The sequence below is a fragment of the Lacerta agilis genome, chromosome 5 (assembly GCF_009819535.1).
Source record: "Lacerta agilis isolate rLacAgi1 chromosome 5, rLacAgi1.pri, whole genome shotgun sequence".
Taxonomy (NCBI): Eukaryota; Metazoa; Chordata; class Lepidosauria; order Squamata; family Lacertidae; genus Lacerta; species Lacerta agilis.
Window position 1 is genome coordinate 60,836,690 of NC_046316.1, and position 23,253 is coordinate 60,859,942.

The 23,253-nt window shown below is 38.3% G+C and overlaps 1 protein-coding gene across 2 annotated transcripts in view; it reads left to right on the forward strand.

The window, feature by feature from the left end:
- The window catches only part of RYK (receptor like tyrosine kinase), a 33,278-nt gene extending 12,164 nt beyond the window's left edge, over window positions 1-21,114 (forward strand). Inside the window, exons 4-15 of one of the 2 annotated variants that reach the window (XM_033150137.1) lie at window positions 799-933; window positions 2,747-2,803; window positions 3,695-3,839; window positions 5,132-5,232; window positions 7,107-7,241; window positions 8,102-8,188; window positions 9,373-9,442; window positions 14,365-14,497; window positions 15,523-15,632; window positions 16,774-16,933; window positions 17,767-17,903; window positions 19,978-21,114. In XM_033150137.1, the coding sequence (XP_033006028.1) occupies window positions 799-933; window positions 2,747-2,803; window positions 3,695-3,839; window positions 5,132-5,232; window positions 7,107-7,241; window positions 8,102-8,188; window positions 9,373-9,442; window positions 14,365-14,497; window positions 15,523-15,632; window positions 16,774-16,933; window positions 17,767-17,903; window positions 19,978-20,089 (1,382 nt within the window). In that variant the 3' untranslated portion in view covers window positions 20,090-21,114. The remainder of the gene's footprint in view (window positions 1-798; window positions 934-2,746; window positions 2,804-3,694; window positions 3,840-5,131; window positions 5,233-7,106; window positions 7,242-8,101; window positions 8,189-9,372; window positions 9,443-14,364; window positions 14,498-15,522; window positions 15,633-16,773; window positions 16,934-17,766; window positions 17,904-19,977) is intronic. The other variant, XM_033150138.1, reaches the window with a different exon arrangement.
- The last annotated feature ends 2,139 nt before the right edge of the window (window positions 21,115-23,253 follow it).

Consider the following 23,253-nt stretch of genomic DNA (forward strand, 5'->3'; position numbering starts at 1 on the left):
CTTTGTCAAGTTTCAAATCTTGTTTTCTTAATCTTTGAAAAGAATTCTGTGTTTTATGTGGATAGGTAAGTTATTGACCATGTGCCAATTTTGTAATTCCTAGTTTCATGAATACAATGTTTATAAAGTCGATGTGTTATACATGTGTGTTGGGGGGGTGGCATTTACATATTCATATACTGAAGGTGGTCTGTATATCACTATTTTGTACAATAAAATTAATTTGAAAGGTGGATTAGAGAAAAGGATGATTTGAATATAAGCCATAGTTTGTTCAGCAGAAGTGCGGTTTGTCTAAATTCAAGCCAAATTCATGGAAAATACAACTGTCAATAGCTCCTAATTCTGCTGGTTATATACTGTCTCCAATATCAGTGTTAGTGTTAGTGGCAGCAGCTGAATACCAGCCACTGGAAAGCAAGAGCGAGTGAAGGCTGTTGCACTCATGTCCTGCTTGTGGCCTCTCACGGGCATCTGGTTGGCCACTGTGGGAACCAGGATACCAGACTAGAAAGGACTTTGGTCTCATTTGCAGGGTTATTCTTAACTTTCATAAGGAACATGAAAGGAGGAATCAAGAAATCATGCCAGTTTTTAAAATTAGTTTTAAAAGTTACCCTGAGAGCATTTTTGGCTAAAGGTATAAATGCCTTAAATAAAAAAAAACAAAAAACAAGCTGTAATAAAGGAATTAAAAATACTCCAGAGTTAAGGCAGTTTTGCAGTGCTGATTTAAAATGTGTGGTTTTTCATTTTATCTTTTAAAAACATGTATGTATGTGGCTTTTCTATTTACAGTGTTTCGGGTGGAACTGTCTTGCACAGGCAGATTAGACTCTGATGTTACGGTACTAATGCAGCTCAACATGACAGTTAATGCTTCCAAAAATATCACAGTCTTAAATTTCAAACGAAGGAAAATGTGCTACAAAAGTAAGACATTTTTATTCATTGTTCGTATTAAAGGGGTAATACAGCTTTGTAATTTTTTCACTTGCATTGCACACAGCTAGAGTCCCTCCACCACCACCCTTTTCCTCTTCTTTCTCTTTCCACCCAACCCCAGAGAAAGCAAGTGTGTAGGAGCTGCCACCAGTGTTGGGATCTGTAATTTGCCTAGTTGGAAGCAGACTTTTCAGATCTGTTTGGATTGGTTGTGAGAGTACCCGGACAGACCTGTTTGAGCAGTGTGAGGTGAGGGCTGTTGGGGTCAGGGGTGTACTGGAGCAGAGGATGTGTCAACAATAGCTTCCAATAAATGTGGACAAAAGAATTTCTACGAAGCTGAAGGAAAGTGCAGATGAAAGAAAATATAATACCCAATAACTGCAGTAAAGACTGTAATTGTCTCTAAACGCCGTACTCTATAAACACAGGAGTTTTGCTGCAAACTTAGTAATATTGGCCTATTAAGGGGTTGAAAGAAAAGCGCAAACTTTTGAAAAGGCTTGGCTACTGTTTATTGATTTTTGAAAACATTGATAAATGCTCAATACTAACGTAATTGATTTAATATATTATGAAGTTCCAGTATTTTCTTCTTCAACTGCAACTTGTATACTATTTTTGTTGAATTTTAAAGGAATTCTTTTGTATATTGTGATACAATGTTTAAACTTGTTGGCTTATTGTATGTTTGTAAAGATGTTGGCAACATTATTTATTTAAACCCTTTTTATCCTGTTCTTCATTGCAAAAAGCAATTCCATATTCATAAAACAGCATAAATACCAACATGAAGCCATGGCATTTCCAAACCAATGCAATCTGAAAATACATTTCCGCAAAGGTCTGGGCAAATAACCAAGGCTCTACATGGTGTCGAGCTTCCAACAATGTGTGTGCCAGTTGCATTTCAGAGGGAAGGCAATACCAAAGCTGAGATGCCACCACCAAGAAGGCTCTCCCTGCTGCACTTCCAGCCAAACCTCAGTAAATTTACCAAGCCCAGGCAATCTTGGTACACTGGCTGGCCTTTAAGGAGAGCAGGTGATTTTAGGGCTTTGCTTACCAGTACTAAAACTTTGCAGCATTATCTCAGTAAAAGGGGTATTGTTAACCAGAAAGGATCATTACTAACATTGGGAATGCAGGAAATCAATATTTAAACCAAGACGCATGACTGGAAACAGAAGCTACCTATAACCAATAGGAGACCTAGGGAAGGGTTAACATAATTGGCTACATTTACATGTCCTGAGAAAGTTTGGGTTGCAGGGTGGATTTGAAATACACTAAATAAATTTCTTCTAGATAGCATCTACTCATGGATATGAATAGTTGCAATGATTACAGGAAAGCTTGAAAGTTAAATATTGTGTTCCCATGAAACACAAAGGATGCAATACAAATGTATTCATGTGCTAAATCTACCCCCGTTCTTTTCTTGGGGTTTTACATCTGAAAGTTCAGCTTATGTTCTTTCATGGGCACATGTTTAAACAAGGGTCAACCATTGGCGGTTAGCATTGTATTTGTTTTTATTTCAAGGCAAGTAAAAGGACCAGTCTCCATGCTACTGAAATCTTGTGGTTGGTGTTACTATGTGGTATGTTACTTCCTCCTTATAGTAGGTGAACTACATTGAATATTGGGTTTGCCAGATCATGATAGATTTTTTTTCTTCTTTACTTAGTATTGATAGAAGATGGAATAAAGTGTTCTTCTGTTCATTGTCTTGGTATGAAAAGTAAAACTCACAGGAAAAGTGATATCAAATGTCCTTTTTTACCCCTTTTGTCTTTAGAACCTGAGCTAGAAGTAAAACCACCAGTATTGGACAAAAATAACAGTAAAGCTATTTGTAAGTGAATATGATTCATATTTTTAAATGGAAGACACCTGAAAGCATTATTCGTATGCAGCATACAGGAGAAGTTGAGGATCTTTGTCATTTTCTTTAAAAATTATCAGTCTACATAATTCAAACACATTTTTTCCCCTTCTGCTGTTAGATAAGGAAAATTGGTCAGATTTTTAAAGAGACAGACTTTTTGTTCATTAATGGAAATTAAAAAGGATAAATCCCCAGCAGCTTGTACTTTTGCATTTTTGTATTTCATGCTTTTATTGATTATCATGTGTGAACCGGGTACTCCACCAAGTGGATCTGTAAGAGATTAGTTTTGCTGTCAGCCTTTTTATATAATGTATTTTTGAATTTGCATGTTACATGGCTGCATATTTTGGTATATGAATTGAATTCCTGTGAACAGTAAATAGAGAGAAGGCAACTTGCTAGTGAAGATATTATATTACAAAAACTCCATTGGCCTTTTGGTGGAAGCAGTTTCATAATTTTTTGATGTCAAGTTATTAGCATAATTAGCTAATGAGTTCTTTGTAGTGGAGGGCATCTCTCTGTCCTTGGTACTCATCAGAGTCTTCTCTTTTTGTACTTCAAGGAAAACAAGGCTTAGAGAAGACTTTAATGTAGAGGTTTTGTATCTAAAGGCTATGATATTTAGTTTTTCTAGGCATCTCTTAGTGACTGTTTTCAATATTTTAAATTTAGACTTCTAAAACTAATATTGGAAGTCACTTTTTCCCTTCACCATAAGCTTAAATTATATACTACAGTGTAATAGGAAAATAAAAATAAACATGTTACTTATTCATTTGTATGTGAACTTAGCTGAAACTGGCAAATGTTATATCCATTTTGTTGCATTAATGCTTTGCTCTTCCATTTCAGTTGATCCTGTAAATGCAGCTCCCACCACTTCTACGCGTGTGTTTTATATCAGTGTAGGAGTTTGCTGTGCAGTCATATTCCTGGTAGCAATAATCCTAGCTGTTCTGCATCTTCACAGTATGAAGAGAATAGAATTGGAAGACAGGTAAAGAAAAAACATGGACTTCAATTTTCTTTCCAGTTTTCATGTTTGAGACGTTATATGGACTTCTTGATGCACTAAAGGTAGCTCCTAGGCTTTGACAGAGTTGACACTGAGAACTTAACATCAGTGCAGTATATAACTTATTTTTCAATGTTCCCAGATAATGCAATACAAGACTTGCTAAGTTATCAGGCTGCTAGCCATGTTGGCTTAATACTACTCAAGTTTCAAAGGCAGTATGTCTCTGAATACCAGTTGCAGGGGAACACAAGTGGGAGAGTACGATTGCATTCATGTCCTCCTGTTTGTAGACTTCACATAGCCATCTGGCTGGCCTCTGTGAGAACAGACTGGAAGCTACATGGGTGTTGAGCCTTAGCTAGTGGGGCTGCTCTAAGGCACTGGCATATTCTGTGAAATAGAGTTAAGATTAACCATGATAGGTTCCAAATAGCACTGGTTAAGGAATGCTGATAGTTCTTGGGATTCTCCCACCCCTAGATTCTCTCCATTTAAATAATATTCTTAAACTTCATTTCCCTGCTTACAATCTGCACATCCCCAACAGTTGGACTGAAAGTGAAGATTCTTGGAGCAAGGGATGATTTATTTTTTTGGGGGGGAGAGATCCTCTAACATCACTGAATAATACTTGAAAATATGTTTTAAAATGTATGGCTGTTACTCATTTTTTGAAAACGGATGCATTTCTTTATTGTGGTCATAGTCAATTTACAAAGACAGTTAGGTGCAAATACTCAGTAGAGGTGTGTCGCCCCCCAAGTGCTATATATGCACAGTCCAACCCCTTTTCTGTGTTGGGGACGTGAACAAGAACATTCTGAGTTCTGTTGTACATATTACCAGCTAAGTTCTGGAAAAATGCTTGGCCTAGTATAGTTTCCCTTACATCTGCTCTAATTTATTTGAAACCTATAACACATCAGAACTCAATCTACAAACTTAAAAGTTTGGACTTTCCCCACTATGCTACAGATTTTGCTTTCCTTTTCAGCAAGATTTGCAGTAGTTAAAGGTGGAATTGCTTAAGTTGCGGTTGATTTGATTGAAAACGTTAATAATCAAAATGCTATTTGATTGCATTTTCATGTTCTGATATTCATTTGAAGTATTACAAGCTTTTGACATTTTTGCTATATTCAAGTTGAGTTTTGGAGAGGTCTGGTTTCGTTAATATTTTTTTAGCTGCACAACTGAAGTAGTATCTTAGCCTCAGCAAAAGTTAAATGGTTGAAAATTACAAAATGATTGTGTTTTCTTTTCCAAAACAGCATTAGTGACAGCAGTAGTTCTCAAGGCTTGTCTCAGCCGTCAACGCAAACAACACAGTACCTGAGAGCTGACACACCAAACAATGCAACACCAATTACTAGTAAGTGTTAATCTAATTACAGATACCCACACACCTCAACTTTCTATGTATGAGTGTTAGTCATAGTGATCTAAGAGATCATACTGTCGTTGACTAGCAGGAAAATGTGTGAAAAGTCTAGAGTTGGCATCCTAGTGACCTTTGTTTCCCTGGGCTGCAAGATCACAATACTGCACATTATATGAGAAACATAGGATTCTCAACCCATAGGGCACCCTGACTTTCTTCAAAGGCTCCTCCTTGATTCTCCTATATAAATGTTCAATCCCCCTGAAGGAGCTAACACAGAGATGACATGCTTTTGCCAAGTGCATGTAGCTCTTCCTGGAGTGTCTGTTTCATTGTTAGATCTCAGCCTGCACTTATTTTCAGACTGCTGGCAAAACAGTTAATGTGTAAGGGTAGGATGATGACCTTCAAATCATTTTTTTCTGTGTGTTCTTCTGTGCTGCCTCAGATTATTGACATGTCCATGCCCTTTGTGAGACTGCAGCAGACACTGTTGCCATGTGTTCAAACTTTTCTCTGTATATCTAAGGACTAGAATGCATAATTGTTAATTTTCACCATACTTTTAAATTGGTTGAATCAATTGACTTGGATCCTAAAATAAGTTAACTTCAGTAAGCTCACAAAGGACAATTTGTTGCCCCCATCCGTATTCCTGCAAAAAGACTGGGGGATTCCCCCTGAATGATGTGGGTTTGGGCGTAGGGGGAAAAGAAATGTTTCCTGTCCCATTACACTCTGGGTGCCCATCCCACAATTTCAAGAGGTTCCCAGAATGTAGCACAATACTACAAATGGTCTCAAAGTGGGTTGAATGATAGCATCCATCATCACTGCTTGTGTAAGTAATAGGGAGCTTTCTTATCAGTGGATTTGGCTGTGTTCTAACTTCATTGTTAGAGGCAGTATGCAATGCCAATTGCAGGAAATCACAGACGGGGAGATTACTGTTTCACTTGTGTTCTGTTTGTGGGTCTCCAGGTGGTGTTGGGCTATAGCCTCCGTCATCCCCAGACAGTGTGGCCAAATATTCTATGCTGCTGTTCTTGGGGCAACGGTTCCTTAGACTGTACTGCTGTTAGTAGTTTCTCTTTGACACTTCCCTATTATGGGGCAGCAAGGTAACCATTAAGATGTGCTGGATCAGAAACTGTTTGAAAGGACAATGCTATAGCAATTTCATACAATTAGGATAACGCTTGATTCTAAAAAAACCTCAAGGAGGTTTCGAAAAATGGTAATATCTATGAGTGTCTAGCTCGTCTGAGCCCATTAGACTAGAAAGGAATACCAGCAAGAAAGGGTTCTTGGAAGTAAAGGTTCAGTCTCTGCAACTGCAGCTCTTTGAGACACTGGGAAGAATTGGGGCAGGAGAGTTTATTTCGTTTATGTAACCTTTCCTCCTGCTGCAGATACCTCATCTTGCTGCTGTGAATACTCCAGATTGACCAACTGCACAAAGCTTCACCCAGTCTACATAAACAAAAGTCCTTGTGAAAGGCGTTGGAACATTTCTTACTAGAAACCAAAATAATTTTGAGATGCTTTATCCATTTTTTTAGAAATTCTAAACACAGGATTCACCTTGCATGTAGCAATGTCTTCTAAAGCCCAGAAGAGGGCAATGTGTTTGCTTTCTTGTTTGTTTCAATCTTGTAATGTGTATGATATTCAGTAATTAACCAGAAGATAATTATTCTGCATTGCATCCTGTGGCAAAACATTAAATATACTTAAAAGGTACTATCCAGGGCCATAGGTTTCTTTTCCTGCATGTTTTATTTGCAGCATGCTTTCATCTCTAGAAAATGATGAATACTCCTATTTACATTTGGTATTTATATTGGTATTGTTTGGATCTGCTGGCTCCTCAGGTTATCCTACTTTACGAATAGAGAAGAATGACCTTAAAAGTGTAACATTGATGGAGGCAAAGGCTAAAGTAAAGGACATAGCAATCTCCAGAGAGAGGATAACATTAAAAGATGTTCTTCAAGAAGGTACGAGTAAAAGTTCTGCATATGTGTCAATATGCAATCCATCAGATGATAGGCTTTTCATTTTTCTTGGCCTTTTCTGTGGATTGTTGATACCTCAAATGACTAGTGGTAGTTATAAGTAGGGTGGATTGTTTAAATAGACAACAAAAAATATGGACATGTTTCTAACAATGATGCCTAACGGCCATTATATCTAATCTAGACTAATGTGTCTGATAAGTGTGCAATTCCATTTTTAAGAGGTTCGGTGTTGAGGATTATGTTTTGTACATAATGATTTTATCCATACTGTTTTTGAAAAGAATACCATTTTCATTGCTGTTTAGCTATCCTGGGTATAGGGGATATTATGGGGAAATTGAATTGGGCAAATATATCTCAAAACATTTCTGACAATACATCTTATTGCTCTGAAATCTTCGTAAGGTGCTTAATGAAACCAAACTGGGGGAAACAGTGCCTCGTTTTATTTTTTCCTAATCTTCTGGTCAGTCTTGTAAACTAGCATGTTTTTTAAGGTTTGATCTGTTTCTCTACTAATCTATGAGCTAAATTTTTGCAGGTAAGCTTACTAATCTACAATGTTAGCAAAAGAGGGTTTCACGAAAATGTTAAAACTTCTGTTGCTTATGTTGGCAATCTCCCTTTGAACTCCTCTAAATTAGATTGGCAAATAATGGTTCAAGTGCCAACTACAAAAAGGTTGATGAAATGCTGAACAAAGAGGCCATGGATGGATGTGAAGTTTCACAAGAGGAGAGTCCACTGCTAACCTTGATTTCCCTTCACTGTTGATTTATTGAATGTGTGTTCAAATTTCTGTTGACCTCATTTTCTTCGTTCATTGCTCTCATCCTCAGGCACATTTGGTCGAATTTTCCATGGAATGCTAATAGAAGAAAAAGACCCTACTAAAGAAAAGCAGATGTTTGTAAAAACAGTAAAAGGTAGGCTTTCAGCATGACTTTTGTTCAGCGTTAGGCAGGTTATAGGATAGTCATTGCTTCTGCAAAATAGTTCTTTCTTAGAGGTATTGAAAAATGAATGTTGGGGCAAAACCTCTTCCACAATCGTAGAATTCCAACAGGTCGCGTTCTAGTAATTGTTCTGTCTCTGGCTTCAGTTTATTGAATTGGGTGTGTATATTTCAGGTATGTATTTTGAACCAAACATGGAGACCCCCTAAGAAGTAGAGAGGGGCTGGTTTGGTGAGCTAGTACATACTTGGGAGATGGCTGGCTTCCATTGAGCCTTGGGGAAATATATGGTTGGGGGAAGACTACTCCATAGTCTAGTAGGTTAGCTCTGCAGCTTGGGAGATAAAAGGGGACACAGGATTAAAAAAAGGCCTGTATGGTAAGTAAAGAGGGACCGTAGCACTAGCTAATTTTGTCTAGTGTGGAATGTGAAGCTCATAGCCCTGAGGAGAGAGGAAGTTATAGGTTCCAGCATCTAAAAATGAGTGAACTATTTTCAATCCTCAGCTGATTGCCAGAATTCACTGGTCCTTTTTCACATGAAGCTTTCATCTCATGGCCCCTCATCTCAGTCCCCTCAGAAGTTTTGTGGAAGGACAAGGAAGGCAAGCCACTGTCTTAAGTTTATTATAAAGATTTAGTGACCACAGACAGTGGCAGAACGCAAGTTCCCCAAGTCCAGATTCTGGCATCTCTTTAAAAGATTTGGGGTATCAAGACTGACCTTGGAGAGGTACTACTGGCCATAATGAAGAGTTTGTGAGCTAGTTGGATTGTTGTTCTAACCCAGTATAAGGCAGCTTCATATGTTCCTCTCTGTGATCTCTCCCCACAATCTCTTAAAAGGGACTGTGACAGCCTTTTCCTTTTTACTCACCACACTGCAACATTTTGTCAATTTCATCTTAAGCTATGTGACTCATGCTTAAGTCCTATTGAAAGTAGTGGGACCTAGTTCACAAAGTCTAACTTAAATCCCATTTATTTCAATAGGATTTTTAATGCAATTAACTTGGTCTGGATCCTGTTCATCAAGAATATTTAATATTTTAGTATGTGATTTTGCTATTTGAGGATTTTGAATTTTATGTTTGTCTGTTAGCTCTTTTTGCTCTAACAAGCAAATTTGCTCTAACAAGCTTTTGGCTTTTTAGATCAGGCCTCAGAAGTTCAAGTGACAATGATGTTAACAGAAAGCTGTAAACTCAGAGGTCTTCATCACAGGTCAGCGCTCTTTAAAATGAATGCAAAGTTGTTTTCATTTGTGTTTGGGAATTTGTTTTTTTTTTTTTTTAATAAATTTTATTGTTCTTTAAAAATATTCTTACATAACTCACATATGTGAATGAATATATACAAAAAAAGAAAACACATTCCAAAACATATGTCTACATTCATTGTCCAAAGAAGAGAGAAAAAAAGGAGAAAAAAGAAAGAAAAAAAAAAAAAGGAAAAGGAAACAAGAAAGAAAAAAGAAAGGAGAAAAAAGAAAAGAAAGAAGTCAGAGGGGGAGTAGAGAAACTCCAACTGACATACATGGTTAAGCTTCACACACAAAAAGAACTTCCACTGCTTTAACAACGCTTCATATTTTAAATAAATTACCTTGTTCTATCTGTCGTTTGTACATACTTCACAAATTTTATAAATCTTCCAAACATCGCTTCACAAACTTTACTAACTTTAATTCCTTTCATTATTCTAGACACAACCAATATCTTCTATTCTTATCTTGTTTCCCCAAATATTCATTTATATATTTCCATTGATTTTTAATTATTTCTTTAGAGGCACCTCTAATGTAATTCGTCAGCTTCGCTAGCTCCAGGTATTCTACAGTTTTACTGACCCATTCGTCTTTTGATGGTAACTGATCTCCTTTCCAATATTTAGCCACGAGCGTTCTTGCGGCGGTTGTCACGTATAGAAAAATATTTATTCTATCTCTTGGTATTTCATTGGTAATTATTCCCAGTAAGTATAGCTCTGGTTTTTTAGTATACGATATTTTGATCAGCTTTTGCACCTCTTCGTGGATCATCGTCCAAAATTCTTTAATTTTGGGGCAAGTCCACCAGATATGGAACAACGTCCCAATCTGGTCTCTACATCTCCAGCACTTATTGTTCTTGGAGTTACTTATCTTGGCTGTTCTTTCTGGTGTTAGATACCATCTATGGTGTACCTTCATGAGATTTTCTTTTATTTGGTAAGAGGCTGTAAATTTAATATTTTTCGTCCAGAATTGCTTCCATTTATCATATTCAATTTCATGCCCAAAATCTTTTTCCCACTTTATCATGTTGCTATTTTTTGTATCTGAGGTCTGCTGTTCACTTTTTATTAATCTATATACTTTGGATAATATTTTCTGTTTGCAAACAATTATTTCATCTATTCTTGTTTCTTTATTTTCGAACCCTCTATTTTTTAAATCCTGTTGAAATATCGCTCTCAATTGAAGATACTCTAGCCAGCTTATGCCAGTAGGTCTCAAGTCTGCATAATTTCTTAATTTTGGATTTTCTTTCTGCTCTTCCACTAATTCCTTATAGATAGGCCATCTCCTTTTAGTCGTGTTCTTAAAAGTTGAGGTGGCCTCCACCGGTGAGATACACCAGGGTGTTTTTTTCACTATTTTTGTTTTAATTCTTTCCCAAATTTCAATCAGCGCTTTCCTTACCAAATGATTATTGAATCTTCTATGCATTTTTAATTTCTCATAAAAAAGGTACCCGTGCCAGCCGTAGAGCTTGTCCCAGCCTTCCAATTCTAATGTTTCTTTATTTTCTAATGTAATCCAATCTTTGATCCAGATCCACCCAGCTGCATCATAATAAGTTAATAAATCCGGAACCCCGAAGCCGCCTACTTCTTTCTCGCTTAACATAATTTCTTGTTTTATTCTCGCTTTTTTTCCCTGCCAAATAAAGTCCGCCAGATCTTTTTGGCAATTCTTTAAGTACCTCGTCCCCACGATTACCGGTGCTATTTGAAAGAGGAATAGGATTTTGGGAAGTACCATCATTTTTATCATTGAAACCCGTCCTAATAAAGATAGCTGTAGTTTCTGCCATTTTTTAAGTGTTTCTTTAACATCTTTCCAGAGTCTGATATAGTTGTCCTTAAATAAATTTGTATTTTTGTTAGATATCCACAGACCTAAGTATTTAGCTTTAGTTTCAATTTTTAATCCCGTTACTTCTTCCAGTCTTTTTTTCTCCCATTCCCCCATATTTTTTGTTAATAATTTAGACTTTTCTTTATTTAGCTTGAAACCTGAGTTCTTCCCGAATTCATTAATTTTCACTAATGCTTCTTGCAGACTTTCTATCGGGGATTCCACTGTAATGATTACATCATCTGCGTAAGCTTTCACCTTATAATTATAATTACCCACTTTTATCCCTTCAATTTTCGTGTCATCTCTTAATGTGTTGAGGAGAATTTCCAGGGTTATAATAAATAACAATGGGGAAAGGGGGCAACCTTGCCTGACACCTCTCTCAATTTCAAAGCCTTCCGATAGCTCATTGTTTATGATTAATCTGGCTGTTTGTTTGTTGTAAATACTCTTTATCCCGTTCAAAAATTTTTCTCCAATTTTCCACCTTTCCAGATTTTTCACCATAAAATTCCAGGAAATGCTGTCAAAAGCTTTCTCGGCGTCCACCAACAGCATTGCAATTTTTTTACTAGGGTTTAACTCTGCATATTCCCATAGATTGATTATTGTTCTGGTATTATCTTTAATTTGTCTCTCGGGGAGGAAGCCTACTTGATCTTTATCTATCACCCTTTTTAATAATCTTTTTAATCTGTTTGCCAATACCCCTGTAAAGATTTTGTAGTCTATATTTAGCAGCGATATCGGTCTGAAGTTTTTTGTTAATTTCAAATCCGCGCCTTGCTTAGGAATTAAAGTTATCAAGGCTTCTTGCCAGGAATTAGGAATCTTCTTTTTTTGCAAGATCTCATCCAATATAACCTTTAACTTTGGTATTATTATCTCTTTAAATCTTTTGTAATATATTACTGGAATTCCGTCCGGGCCGGGAGATTTTCCTGTTTCCATTTTATTTATTACCTCCTCTATCTCTTCTATCCCGATTTCTGCATTTAACATGTTATATTCCTCATCCTTAATTTCTGGCAATTCTTTCCCCTGTAGATAGTTTTGCATTTCCCTTTCTTCCTCCCCTTTGTCCTGATATAAATTTTTATAATACCTCCAGAATTTTGTCTTAATTTGTTCCGGGTCTGTTAACTCCACCTCTCCATCCAATATTTTATTTATCACCCTATTTACTTGTCTTTCTTTCGCTAACCATGATAACATTCTCCCTGGTTTATTAGCCTGTTCGAAATATCTTTGTTTAGTCCAGAGAATCTTCCTTTCTACCTCTTTATTTATCAAATCTGAGAGGTGAGATTGCAAATTCCTGATGCTCGATCTTAATTCTTCACTCTTCGGATTTTTAACCAATTCCAATTCCTTGTCTCTTATTTGCTTATTCATTTCTATAAAGTTGTTATTCTTCTCTTTCCTGATTTCTTTCATCTGTTGAATCCCAAATCCCCTCATGTAAGCTTTACTGGTGTCCCAAATCACCATATTATCCGTTATTTGGTTTTCATTTATTGCAAAAAATTCCTTTAATGTCTCTTTTGCTTTATTCACTCTTGCCTCCTCCCGCCAAAGTTCTTCATTCATCCTCCATCTCCCACTTGTACGTTTCCTAAATTTCATCTCTATCGAGACTGGATTATGATCGGAGATGGATTTATTTAAAATTTCAGTTTTTCCCACATTCAACATTAATTTTTTTGAGACCCAGATAGCGTCAATCCTCCCTCCAGATTTATGTGCTTCCGAGTAGAAGGTGATATCTCTGGCACATGGGTTTTTGGTTCTCCAGGTATCATGTAAATTTAAATTAGTTACCAAATTAAAAAAAGATAGTGGAAGTTTACCAGAGTTGGTTATTTTCTCCCTGTCCGTTCTGTCCAGGTCATTAGATATTACACCGTTCTGATCTCCCATAAATATTATATCCTCCCCTGCAAAATCCCAGAGTTTTTCCTCCAGGTTCCTGTAAAATTCCTCTTTCCTATTATTGGGAGCGTAGAAACCGACCAACACAATTTTTCCAGCTTCCGATTGTATCTCTACAATTAATATTCTTCCTTCCTCATCTTTAAATAATAACTGAGGTTGTAACCCTGGATTAATATACATCACTACGCCTCTTTTTTTCTCTACCCCCGCTGCTATAAATTCCTTTCCCAACCTTACATTCTTTAAGACCCTTGTATGAATTTGGGAAATATGGGTTTCTTGTAAGCAAATGATGTCCCATTTTCGCTTTTTCAATATACATTCCACCCTATTCCTCTTTAACTTACTGTTTAGACCGTTTACGTTCCATGAGACACATTTCAACGACATGACTATAACTCTATCTTTATTCTCCTTTTATGTAATTAATAAAAGAACTCTAAAAAAAAAAATGGCTTATTACCTAAGGTTTAGTTTCACAACAGCCTATTGAAAACAGTTATTAATTATTAGATACTTATTCTGCAAAAACACTTCACTAGACTTCAGTTTCAGTCTTCATGTGAACCATCTTCAGTCGGGCAAAGTGCAAACTTGAAGGTGACTGGAATTGAAGTGTACTTTGCATATGCTTCATTCAAGAATTCTCAAATAATGAATTTGGCCTATAATGCAATTGCGAAAAGCTATTTGGCTATGATTGTGAGCAGTGTTTGTACTTTAAAAAGGGGGTATACGTTTTCCTAAATTATAAATCAAGGAAATGGGATACATGGTGGTAATTGTGCAGTGCAGTGGACCCTCCGGACACGAACCTAATTCATTCCGGGGGTCCGTATTTACCCCGAAAAGTCTGCATCTAGAGGCGCCGCTTCTCCGTACGGCGCGATAGAGCACTTCTGCGTATGCGCGCGTGGTGAAACCCGGAAGTATAGACTTCCGGGTTTGCCGCGTTCGCAACCTGAAAGTTACTTTATCCAAAGGTAACATAACCCAAGGGTCCACTGTACAATTGTGGGACTATTGGTTGAACAGCTAATGAAATCTCCACCACCACCAGAACCAACCAGAACTATATTTCTTTCAGAAATCTGCTCCCCATTACTCATGTTTGTATAGAGGAAGGAGAAAAACCAATGGTAATGTTGCCTTATATGAACTGGGGGAATCTCAAGCTGTTTTTGCGACAGTGCAAACTGGTAGAAGCTAACAATCCTCAGGTAAGAAGTGGCTAATCTAGAATATAAAATAGTTGGTCACCAATTTAGATTTAATTAAAATTCAAACTGTCGAGATCATGGTGAATTTCCAAGGGATTCATAGGTATGAAAAACTCATTCAGTAGAACAGCCTTTGCTAACCTGGTGCCCTCCAGAAGTGTTTGACTGCAGTCCCATCGACCCCAGCCCAAGGCTCATGGGAGTTGCAGTCCAAAACACCCAGAGGTGTGTTTTGCATCAGTAGAGCCGTGGGAAACAGACATGGTAACAATATTTTAAAAACAATTTGCTTTAATGTTTCATTCTCTGCTTAAATGCATGTTGCTTCTTAAATACAAACATAGGAAAGTAGTGTAATAACAAGGGGAAGACTGAAACAGCAGGTGTAATCCTAATATTCCCACTCCTGCTACGGCAGCTTCTCAAAATTGTCTTAATCTCTTCTGCTTCCCAGATTAGGAAAGCCAACATTTGTGTTTTCAGAGGCCGCATTGTTCTCCAGAGGGCCACCAGCATATGTTGTTGTACAAACTAATTCCATCACAAGAGGCTTGTGACACAGTAGGTGTCATCTAGCAGGAAGAGCTTCACAGTATGCACTTGTTAACATACTCCTGCATCTTAGAATGCTGAATTATGTGCCCAGTACATATAATCAGACTTCTGTGCCTTACCAAAGCTAGAACTGAGCAGATCACAGTGACTTGCACCTAACACACAAAGGGTTCTGTTCCAGGAAATGCAGCAGAAATTTTGTTAACTCTGGTTTTTGCCACTATGAAAGCAAATTAGATATGGCGTCCCTGAGTTTTGGGATAAGCACCAGCAGTTTTCATTTTATTGGAAGGACAACCTCTTTGGATCCCAGTTTTTCAGTGAAAATTGACAGTAAGAAAAGCTTGTACTTTTTAAAGCAAATAATGACTAAATTAGGAATTTTTATTCAGGCATATTTATTTTTTAAAATAATTAGCTCCACCTTTTCATTTCAAGGAGGTTTATAATTGTAATCTCTATTTCTATAGGCAATTTCACAACAAGATCTTGTACATATGGCTATTCAGATTGCCTGTGGAATGAGCTACTTGTCCCGGAGAGAGGTCATTCACAAAGACCTGGCTGCTAGAAATTGTGTGTAAGTACTGAAGTGTAAAGTGCTAAAGACGCTCAGTTGGGGGCAATGTAAAATGCTCCTTTAACTGGTCTTCTGTTCATTTGCTGTACAAGTCACTCTTTCCCATTGCAAGCTGATAGTCTGGCACAGCTAGTTTTATGTTTAAGGTGCAGCATAATAAAGAGATGCCTGCAGAGAGCACCAGAAATCAAAGTACGAGGTACTGCAGCACTGAAATTGACTAGAAGAACTTAGTAGGTATTGGCCAACATCTACCATATTTGTGGAAAATATGACCATGTTGTTTTAGATTTTATATGCAAATGAATTGTTGTCTTTGTTTGCCATTATTCCATAAAAAGCCAATTCCAAATGTTTTCTCTCAATGTAATGTGACAAGAAACAGAATCTATGCTTGAGATATTGTAGACAGGGGGTGATTTGATTCTTAGCAATTGGGCCACTAGAGGCAGGAAAGAGGTTGTGGCCAACCATTCACTCACCTGGAGAACATAAAAGAGTTCCACCTGAGGCTGATGTTGCACTGATGGCAGAGCCGCCCCTCCAGTGAATGGCCCAGCCCTCACTGACAAGAATCCTATGGGGATTGAACCCCCAGAGCTACTTGCAACTTACAAGCCCTCACTCTGCACCCATCCCAATGTCAGGCACCTTACTAATTCAAAATATTTGCCAGTATACCAACTCCACCCCCTTGTCTTAAAAGGGAAAGCTAAGGTTCACAGTTGCCTTTATGCAATACCATTTTTGTCCATCCATCCATCATTTGTTAAGAATTTGTAGTAGTAGATGGTTGGCAATAGGATACATTCCTGCACATGCTTTCATTCTATATTTTGACTGACAAATGGAGCAATGAAATAGAAAGGTATCATGCTACCAATATGCAGTTTGTCAGGAATTTTTTGTTTTTTGTTTTTGTTTTTTTAAGAAAAAACACTTTAAAATGACATCAAGGTTCTTGATACATGTCTTACTCCAAATTGTTTTTGCACCAGGCATAGTAGACTAGAGTATGTCTAAAAATGCCTTGTCATTTTCTGAGTGTCACCTGGGTAGTGCTGCAAACATTACATAATACGACTGTAAAAAGCTTAACTTACCCATCTAAGTGGTTGTCTGTGTGTATTTTAATATACAGCATTGATGATGCACTTCAGGTGAAGATTACAGACAATGCCCTGTCCAGAGATCTATTTCCCATGGATTATCATTGCCTCGGAGACAATGAAAACAGGCCAGTGCGGTGGATGGCTCTTGAAAGTTTGGTTAACAATGAGTTTTCTGGTGCTAGTGATGTGGTAAGTTAAGATACAGTAACAGAACAAAAACGTGGCAGGAATCAGCTATTGAGTGCCATCAGGCTTTGGCTTGTGCTACAGTGCTTCCTCCCTCCCCCCCTCCCCACAACCCCCAAGATTGGCTCTGGGACAGTCAGGAGAACCCCAGAACAGCAAGTGAGGAAAGGAGATGTGGGAATCATTCTGTCCTGCAAGTCAGAATGCTTGCCTTGATTGAACAATTGCACAATTTAGAATTCCTCTAGTAGATTTTTGAATTAAAACAACAAATGGGAGTTGTTAAAATCTGCATACAGAACAACTTACTTGTTAGGTAAGCAGCCGTTGGATAAACAGCAAACCCACACTGAATATCCTAGTATTCATTTTAATAAGTTAAGTTGAGGAGATTGTAGAAACAGAAATTTGAGGCTAATAGAACTGGGGGTGATATCCAGTGTTGATCATACCCAGGGTAGACCCATTGAAATCAGTAGGCCTACTCTAGGTATGACCACTGGAGTTTAGTGGCATGATAATAGGAAACAATACACACACCACAAGTGTTGAATCCTTTAAAAATATGTACAATTCATATTGAGACATCCAGCACACATGTTTTGTATTTTGGAGTCATACCTGAGTAAAGGCAGTAACACAAATACCTCTGGTAACTATTAGTAGGTTTGATAGGCCATTTTACACTACAGCAATTTACGTTTGTTTGTTTTCAAGCTTTATTTGAAATAAAAGATGGACTGAGCCCCTTATTTGCAAGAAACTGATACTCGTTTGAAAGAAATGTGAAACGTCCTTAAAATCTAACCAGTTATTATATGTGATGCTCTTTTCAGTGGTCTTTTGGAGTAACCTTATGGGAATTGATGACTTTGGGACAAACCCCATATGTAGATATTGACCCCTTTGAGATGGCAGCCTATCTAAAAGATGGATACAGGATAGCTCAGCCAATCAACTGTCCTGATGAATTGTAAGTGACTGTTAAGAGTTGCATAGTAATTCTTAAGATATTGTATGTAGGCAGAAAATAATGTCTATGATTAGTCAATGCGAACTAATAAGAACTGTGTTTGAAAGGATTATACATTCTACATTAATTGGACTTCATTTGGGTATAGTAGGGTTCTGCACGATGTGCGTGTGCGTGGTAACACATCAATTGGATGCTCATAAATGGGAAGCTGCCTGTATGTTGGCATTTTTATCCCTCTGTGTCTTGAAGACTGGGAAATATGGTGTGATTAGTGAAGTCCTCAGAAGCGATCAAAAGAATGATATTAGATACATGCAGTAAAGTGCAACTCATACTCTTGACTCAGTGAGGACCATGTGGAGAACATCTGAGTAGGTAGAGAATATTTCCTGTTATATGTGTGATGCAGATTACTGTGGCTGACGTTGTAGTAGTCTGTGGTTCCTGTTCCACTTGTTCTGTTGCTATGGAATAAAGTTCTATCCCTCCATTCATTGCTGAAGTGTTTTGTCACTACATGGTTCCTTCTTTTGGGGACATAAACAGTTAATCTCAGTCTTAAATTGACGCATACTGATGATAGTGGTGTTTCAGGTTCTTTTTTTATCATACTCCTTGGGACTACTCCGTTAGGAGTTGGGGCTGCTTTTAAAAGGAAGATTGTGAAGTTGCATGTAATTTTACATTTTCTAAAATCACCCATGCATACATGCACATACGCAGCACTATATTTTCTGAGAAATCATTATACTTTCTTACTTAGTAACCCTCAAAAACTATACTAATCTGACCACTTGAGGTTTAATTTTTGAGCCTGTTATGCGCTGAAGCAAAACTTCATCAATAGACTCCTATCCTGGTTCAGTTTCTGCCCACTGTATTCCAGAGGTAAGCAGTCATTTTTAAGGCTGTGCTAAAGTTAGTTTGCTATAAGCTGCTGATAAAGATGTTTCTAACAAAACACATAAATTTAAAGTGGATGTTAAATATCTCGCAAAAACTGCAAACACTTTAAAGAAAAGAAAAGAAATCTGAAAAGAACAGAGAAGATAAGCCATGTTGTTTAAAAGGGTAACCAGCTACGAGACATTAACTTGGGGAGTATCTTCACTAGATGTCACTTGCCATAGATTTCTAATTTTCACCCAGGTGAAAATGTGAAATACTTTCCACATTGCTAAAGTCTCCAGTATTTACCACACATTAAAAGTGTGTGGCAGGGGGTGGAAATAATCACACTTTTAATACCTTTACCTAAAGCAGGGGTCCCCAAACAAAGGCCCGGGGGCCAGGTGCGGCCTTCTAAATGCGGCCCGCGGATGGTCCGGGAATCAGCATGTTTTTACATGAGTAGAATGTGTCCTTTTATTTAAAATGCATCTCTGGGTTGTAGGGCCTGCCTGGTGTTTTTACATGAGTAGAATGTGTGCTTTTATTTAAAATGCATCTCTGGGTTATTTGTGGGGCATAGGAATTTGTTCAGATTTTTTTTCAAAATATAGTCCAGCCCCCCACAAGGTCTGAGGGACAGTGGACTGGCCCATGGCTGAAAAAGTTTGCTGAGCCCTGACTTAAAGGTAAAGGGACCCCTGACCATTATGTCCAGTCTCGGACAACTCTGGGGTTGCAGCGCTCATCTCGCTTTATTGGCTGAGGGAGCCGGCGTACAGCTTCCGGGTCATGTGGCCATCATGACTAAGCTGCTTCTGGCAAACCAGAGCAGCGCACAGAAACGCCGTTTACTTTCCCACCGGAGTAGTACCTATTTATCTACTTGCTAGGTTAGCAGGAGCAGGGACCGAGCCAATGGGAGCTCACCCCGTTGCGCGGATTCAAACCGCCGACCTTCTGATCGGCAAGCCCTAGGCTCAGTGGTTTAACCCACAGCGCCACCCGCGTCCCAATACCTTTACTTACTGTGTGTTAATTTGTTGGAAGCTGCCCAGAGTGGCTGTGGGTAACCCAGTCAGATGGGTGGCATATAAATAAGGAACTATTACTCTATTATTAAACCTGTGGCTTACCACTTGTGTCAAGCTTACTTACCTTCGTTTGCTTTTTTATTGTGCAGATTTGCTGTGATGGCTTGCTGCTGGGCACTGGACCCCGAGGAGAGACCTAAATTCCAGCAGCTGGTACAGTGCCTCACCGAATTCCATGCAGCACTGGGAGCCTATGTCTGATGCCAGGCATACACACTCTGCTCTACTTGGAAAGGGACGCTGTGTCCATGCAACAGTGAAACGTGGCGTTTGCATCTATTTATATACACTATAACGTCTGTCTAAAACACATTACTTGGAAGTAGGCTTCACTGATTTCAGTGGATTTTTCACATAATGCGAGTAGGATCAGGGAGCCCGTGTGTGAAGCAGAGACACTAACTAGAAGATTGCCTTCTTCCAAAATCACTGTGCCTTAATAAAGCAGTCTGGCGTTTTTTGTAAGGTTAGGTTTTATTCTACGTGTCACTTAAGTGGAAATAAGACATTTTAATTTCACAACCTGAAATGTAAGTATAAGAGACTGGAACGTGAATTGGATGGATTTTTGGCACTGTTAAAGAAGATGCAAACCTAATTTCATAGGTGCTTGAACTGAAGTATAGGGGCATTTGTGTAAAAATCTAAAGTGGCAAAAATAATTCCTACTTCCCCCACACCCCAAAAAAGACTTACGTGTGCTGCAGCTTAAACTATTTAAAATGACTTGACTGGTTTTGGTGTTCAGGTTTGTAGTTGGAATAGCCTTTTTTTAAAGTACAGTATCAATTGCTTTTCTTTAAAGACGACAGCACAATATGGTTGGAACCACAAGTGGCCTTTTTATTATGTTTTAATCCCAATCTTAAACAATGGTTTCTGGGGGGGGGGGGGGAGCTTACCTCCAAGATGCATTATTCCCCTTTTAAAAGTGACAGACGGTTCTGCAAAGCTGTTTCCAGTTTACCTCAAGAGTAAAATGGAGCCTCATGTTGCAAGGCTAAAACCGCTTAGAGGTTTTTTTCTGTAATCAAGCGGTATATAAATTTTATGGAAAAAATAAAAAGTGCTAGAGGCCTTCAGAGAAGTGCCAAAGCAGCCCTCTATTAGGAGCCTTTCACCTCGAACTGTAGAATGCAGATTTTCTTGTTAAAAAGGTACTGGTTTATGTGTTTAGGATTTTTTATGACCTGAAAAGGATATAAATATATAAATATATTTGTAAATCCGCATTTGAAGAGTAAAAATATCTGTATATTATGAGTTAATGAGAAACTTCATCCCTGATACTGTGGGGTTGTATCAAGCTTACCATGTGATATGCATTAATCAGCACTTGATGCAAATTCTGGGGATGGCTGTAAAGGCACTTGATCATCTCTTGAGCATAGAAGCCATCACAGATAATGAGTAATGTTATTTCTCTGATCCTATACTGATTGATTATGCCTACAGAGTTAATGTATGCTGATTGCTGACTCAAGTATTCCCCCCCCCCTATATAAATAACTGCTCTGCCTTTTGTTTGAAAGACTTGCAGTCACATGGCACAAATGGACAAACTCTAAAACTGTAGACTATTACGGATAAATCATCGCTATTGTGAAACAGCTACCCAAATGAGGCTGGTCAAACTGTTCAGTCTGTGCTGTGCCACTGTGCACAGAAAAGCTTGAAGAACTAGCAGAGACAGGCTTATATCTGGTATTGTCCTGCTGTTCCGCCCTCATCTTATGCACGTTTACTTTTCCCCCAGTGTCTAACTGTCAGAGTGTTTACTTGCTGAATCATCTTCAGTTAACCTTTCTTTCAAATTTCCTATACAGTCATACCTTGGTTTTTGAACAGCTTAGGTCTCAAACGTTTTGGCTATTGAGCGCTGCAAACCCAGAAATGACTGCCGGATCAGAAGCCAAACGTCCGACAGGGATTCAGTGGCTTCCGATTGGCTGCAGGAGTCTCCTACAGCCAACCAGAAACCACGCTTTGAGTTCCAAACATTTTGGAAGTCGAACGGACCTCTGGAACGGATTCCATTTTACTTCCAAGGTACGACTTTATTAGTGGTGCCCATGCTAGAATACTGGCTGAAGATCAGTATTACACCAGCAAAATACAGCACCATTAAACAAGATACAGGGCTCATCCACACTTTGGTTTGGTCAGTGTTTTATTCTGTTTGGCTCATGATTTCTAGGCAGAGGTCTGGGGTTCTTTTTTGTTTTCATTTGGTCCATCGCTTTCGCCAAGAAAACTCACTGTTAACTGCTGAATCGGAACAAATGTCAATCTGCAGACAACCTGAGTGACATTTGTTATAATTCAGCAGTAAACGTGGTTTTCCTGGCCAAAGCAGCTGGGCAGATGAAAAACCACCTGGACTTGTGCACAGGGACCTGTCCCTTGACCTGTGGATGAGCCCGTAACTATATTGCATCAACAAGATGGTTTACTTTCTAATACTACAATACAGTAGCAGCAACAAACTGAGGGATCTTATGCTGATAAAACACAACAAAGAACAGCAGCAAAATAATTCAGTCATTTCAGACCTCATCAGAAAATTGAAAGAAGCTCTGGCAACTGAAATTGAAACAGAGTTGAGAGCTACAAGAACACCTGCTTTGGAAACTCAAACTTGCAACCAGACAAGTCCAATAGCACAGAACCTAGGCTACATATGGACTATGCTTATACACAGCAACAAAGCACTTTGGAGTGATGGAAGTTGTCCAACAAAAACTGGAGGGTCCACAGATTCCCAAGTCCTGCTGTAGCTTCTTATTGGCTTTCAACTGGAACAGGAGCCTGATCAACATCTTCTCTCTTAATCCTTTGTCCTGATATGCAGCATGTGCCAAAGAACCACAGAGCAGAACAAAAGTCCCCTTCAGGAGGGGGCAAATTCACCTCCTAGGCCCAAACGTTTCCTTCATCTGAAGGAAGCAGTCTCTCTTTTTGGAATCCTTGAATCAGAAAGATGAGGAGTCCTATACTTTGTAATTGCAATAGGGAATATATTCTGATTTTGTACATTTGTTGTGGTATAGCAGAGTTGTAGAACAAAATTCAATGAACGGGAGAAGAGAGATGGAGCACATAGATCTATAATGGTTTACTTCATGTACTATGAATAAGGATCCAGATCAGAAGCTGTATTGAGTGAGTTTGTGCTTTAGAAGCCTAATACATCTGAGAGCATTTGCAATTTGTGGTTTTCCAGAGTAATGAATGCTCATCTAAAGCTCTAGTCAACATATTTTTCTATTGCCTTTAATAGAAATGGACCTAGGCCAACATTAAGCACTTCTGAAAAATTCCATCCTACGTGGTTAGTTCTAGCTCCAGGGCAGCAATGCTTCTTG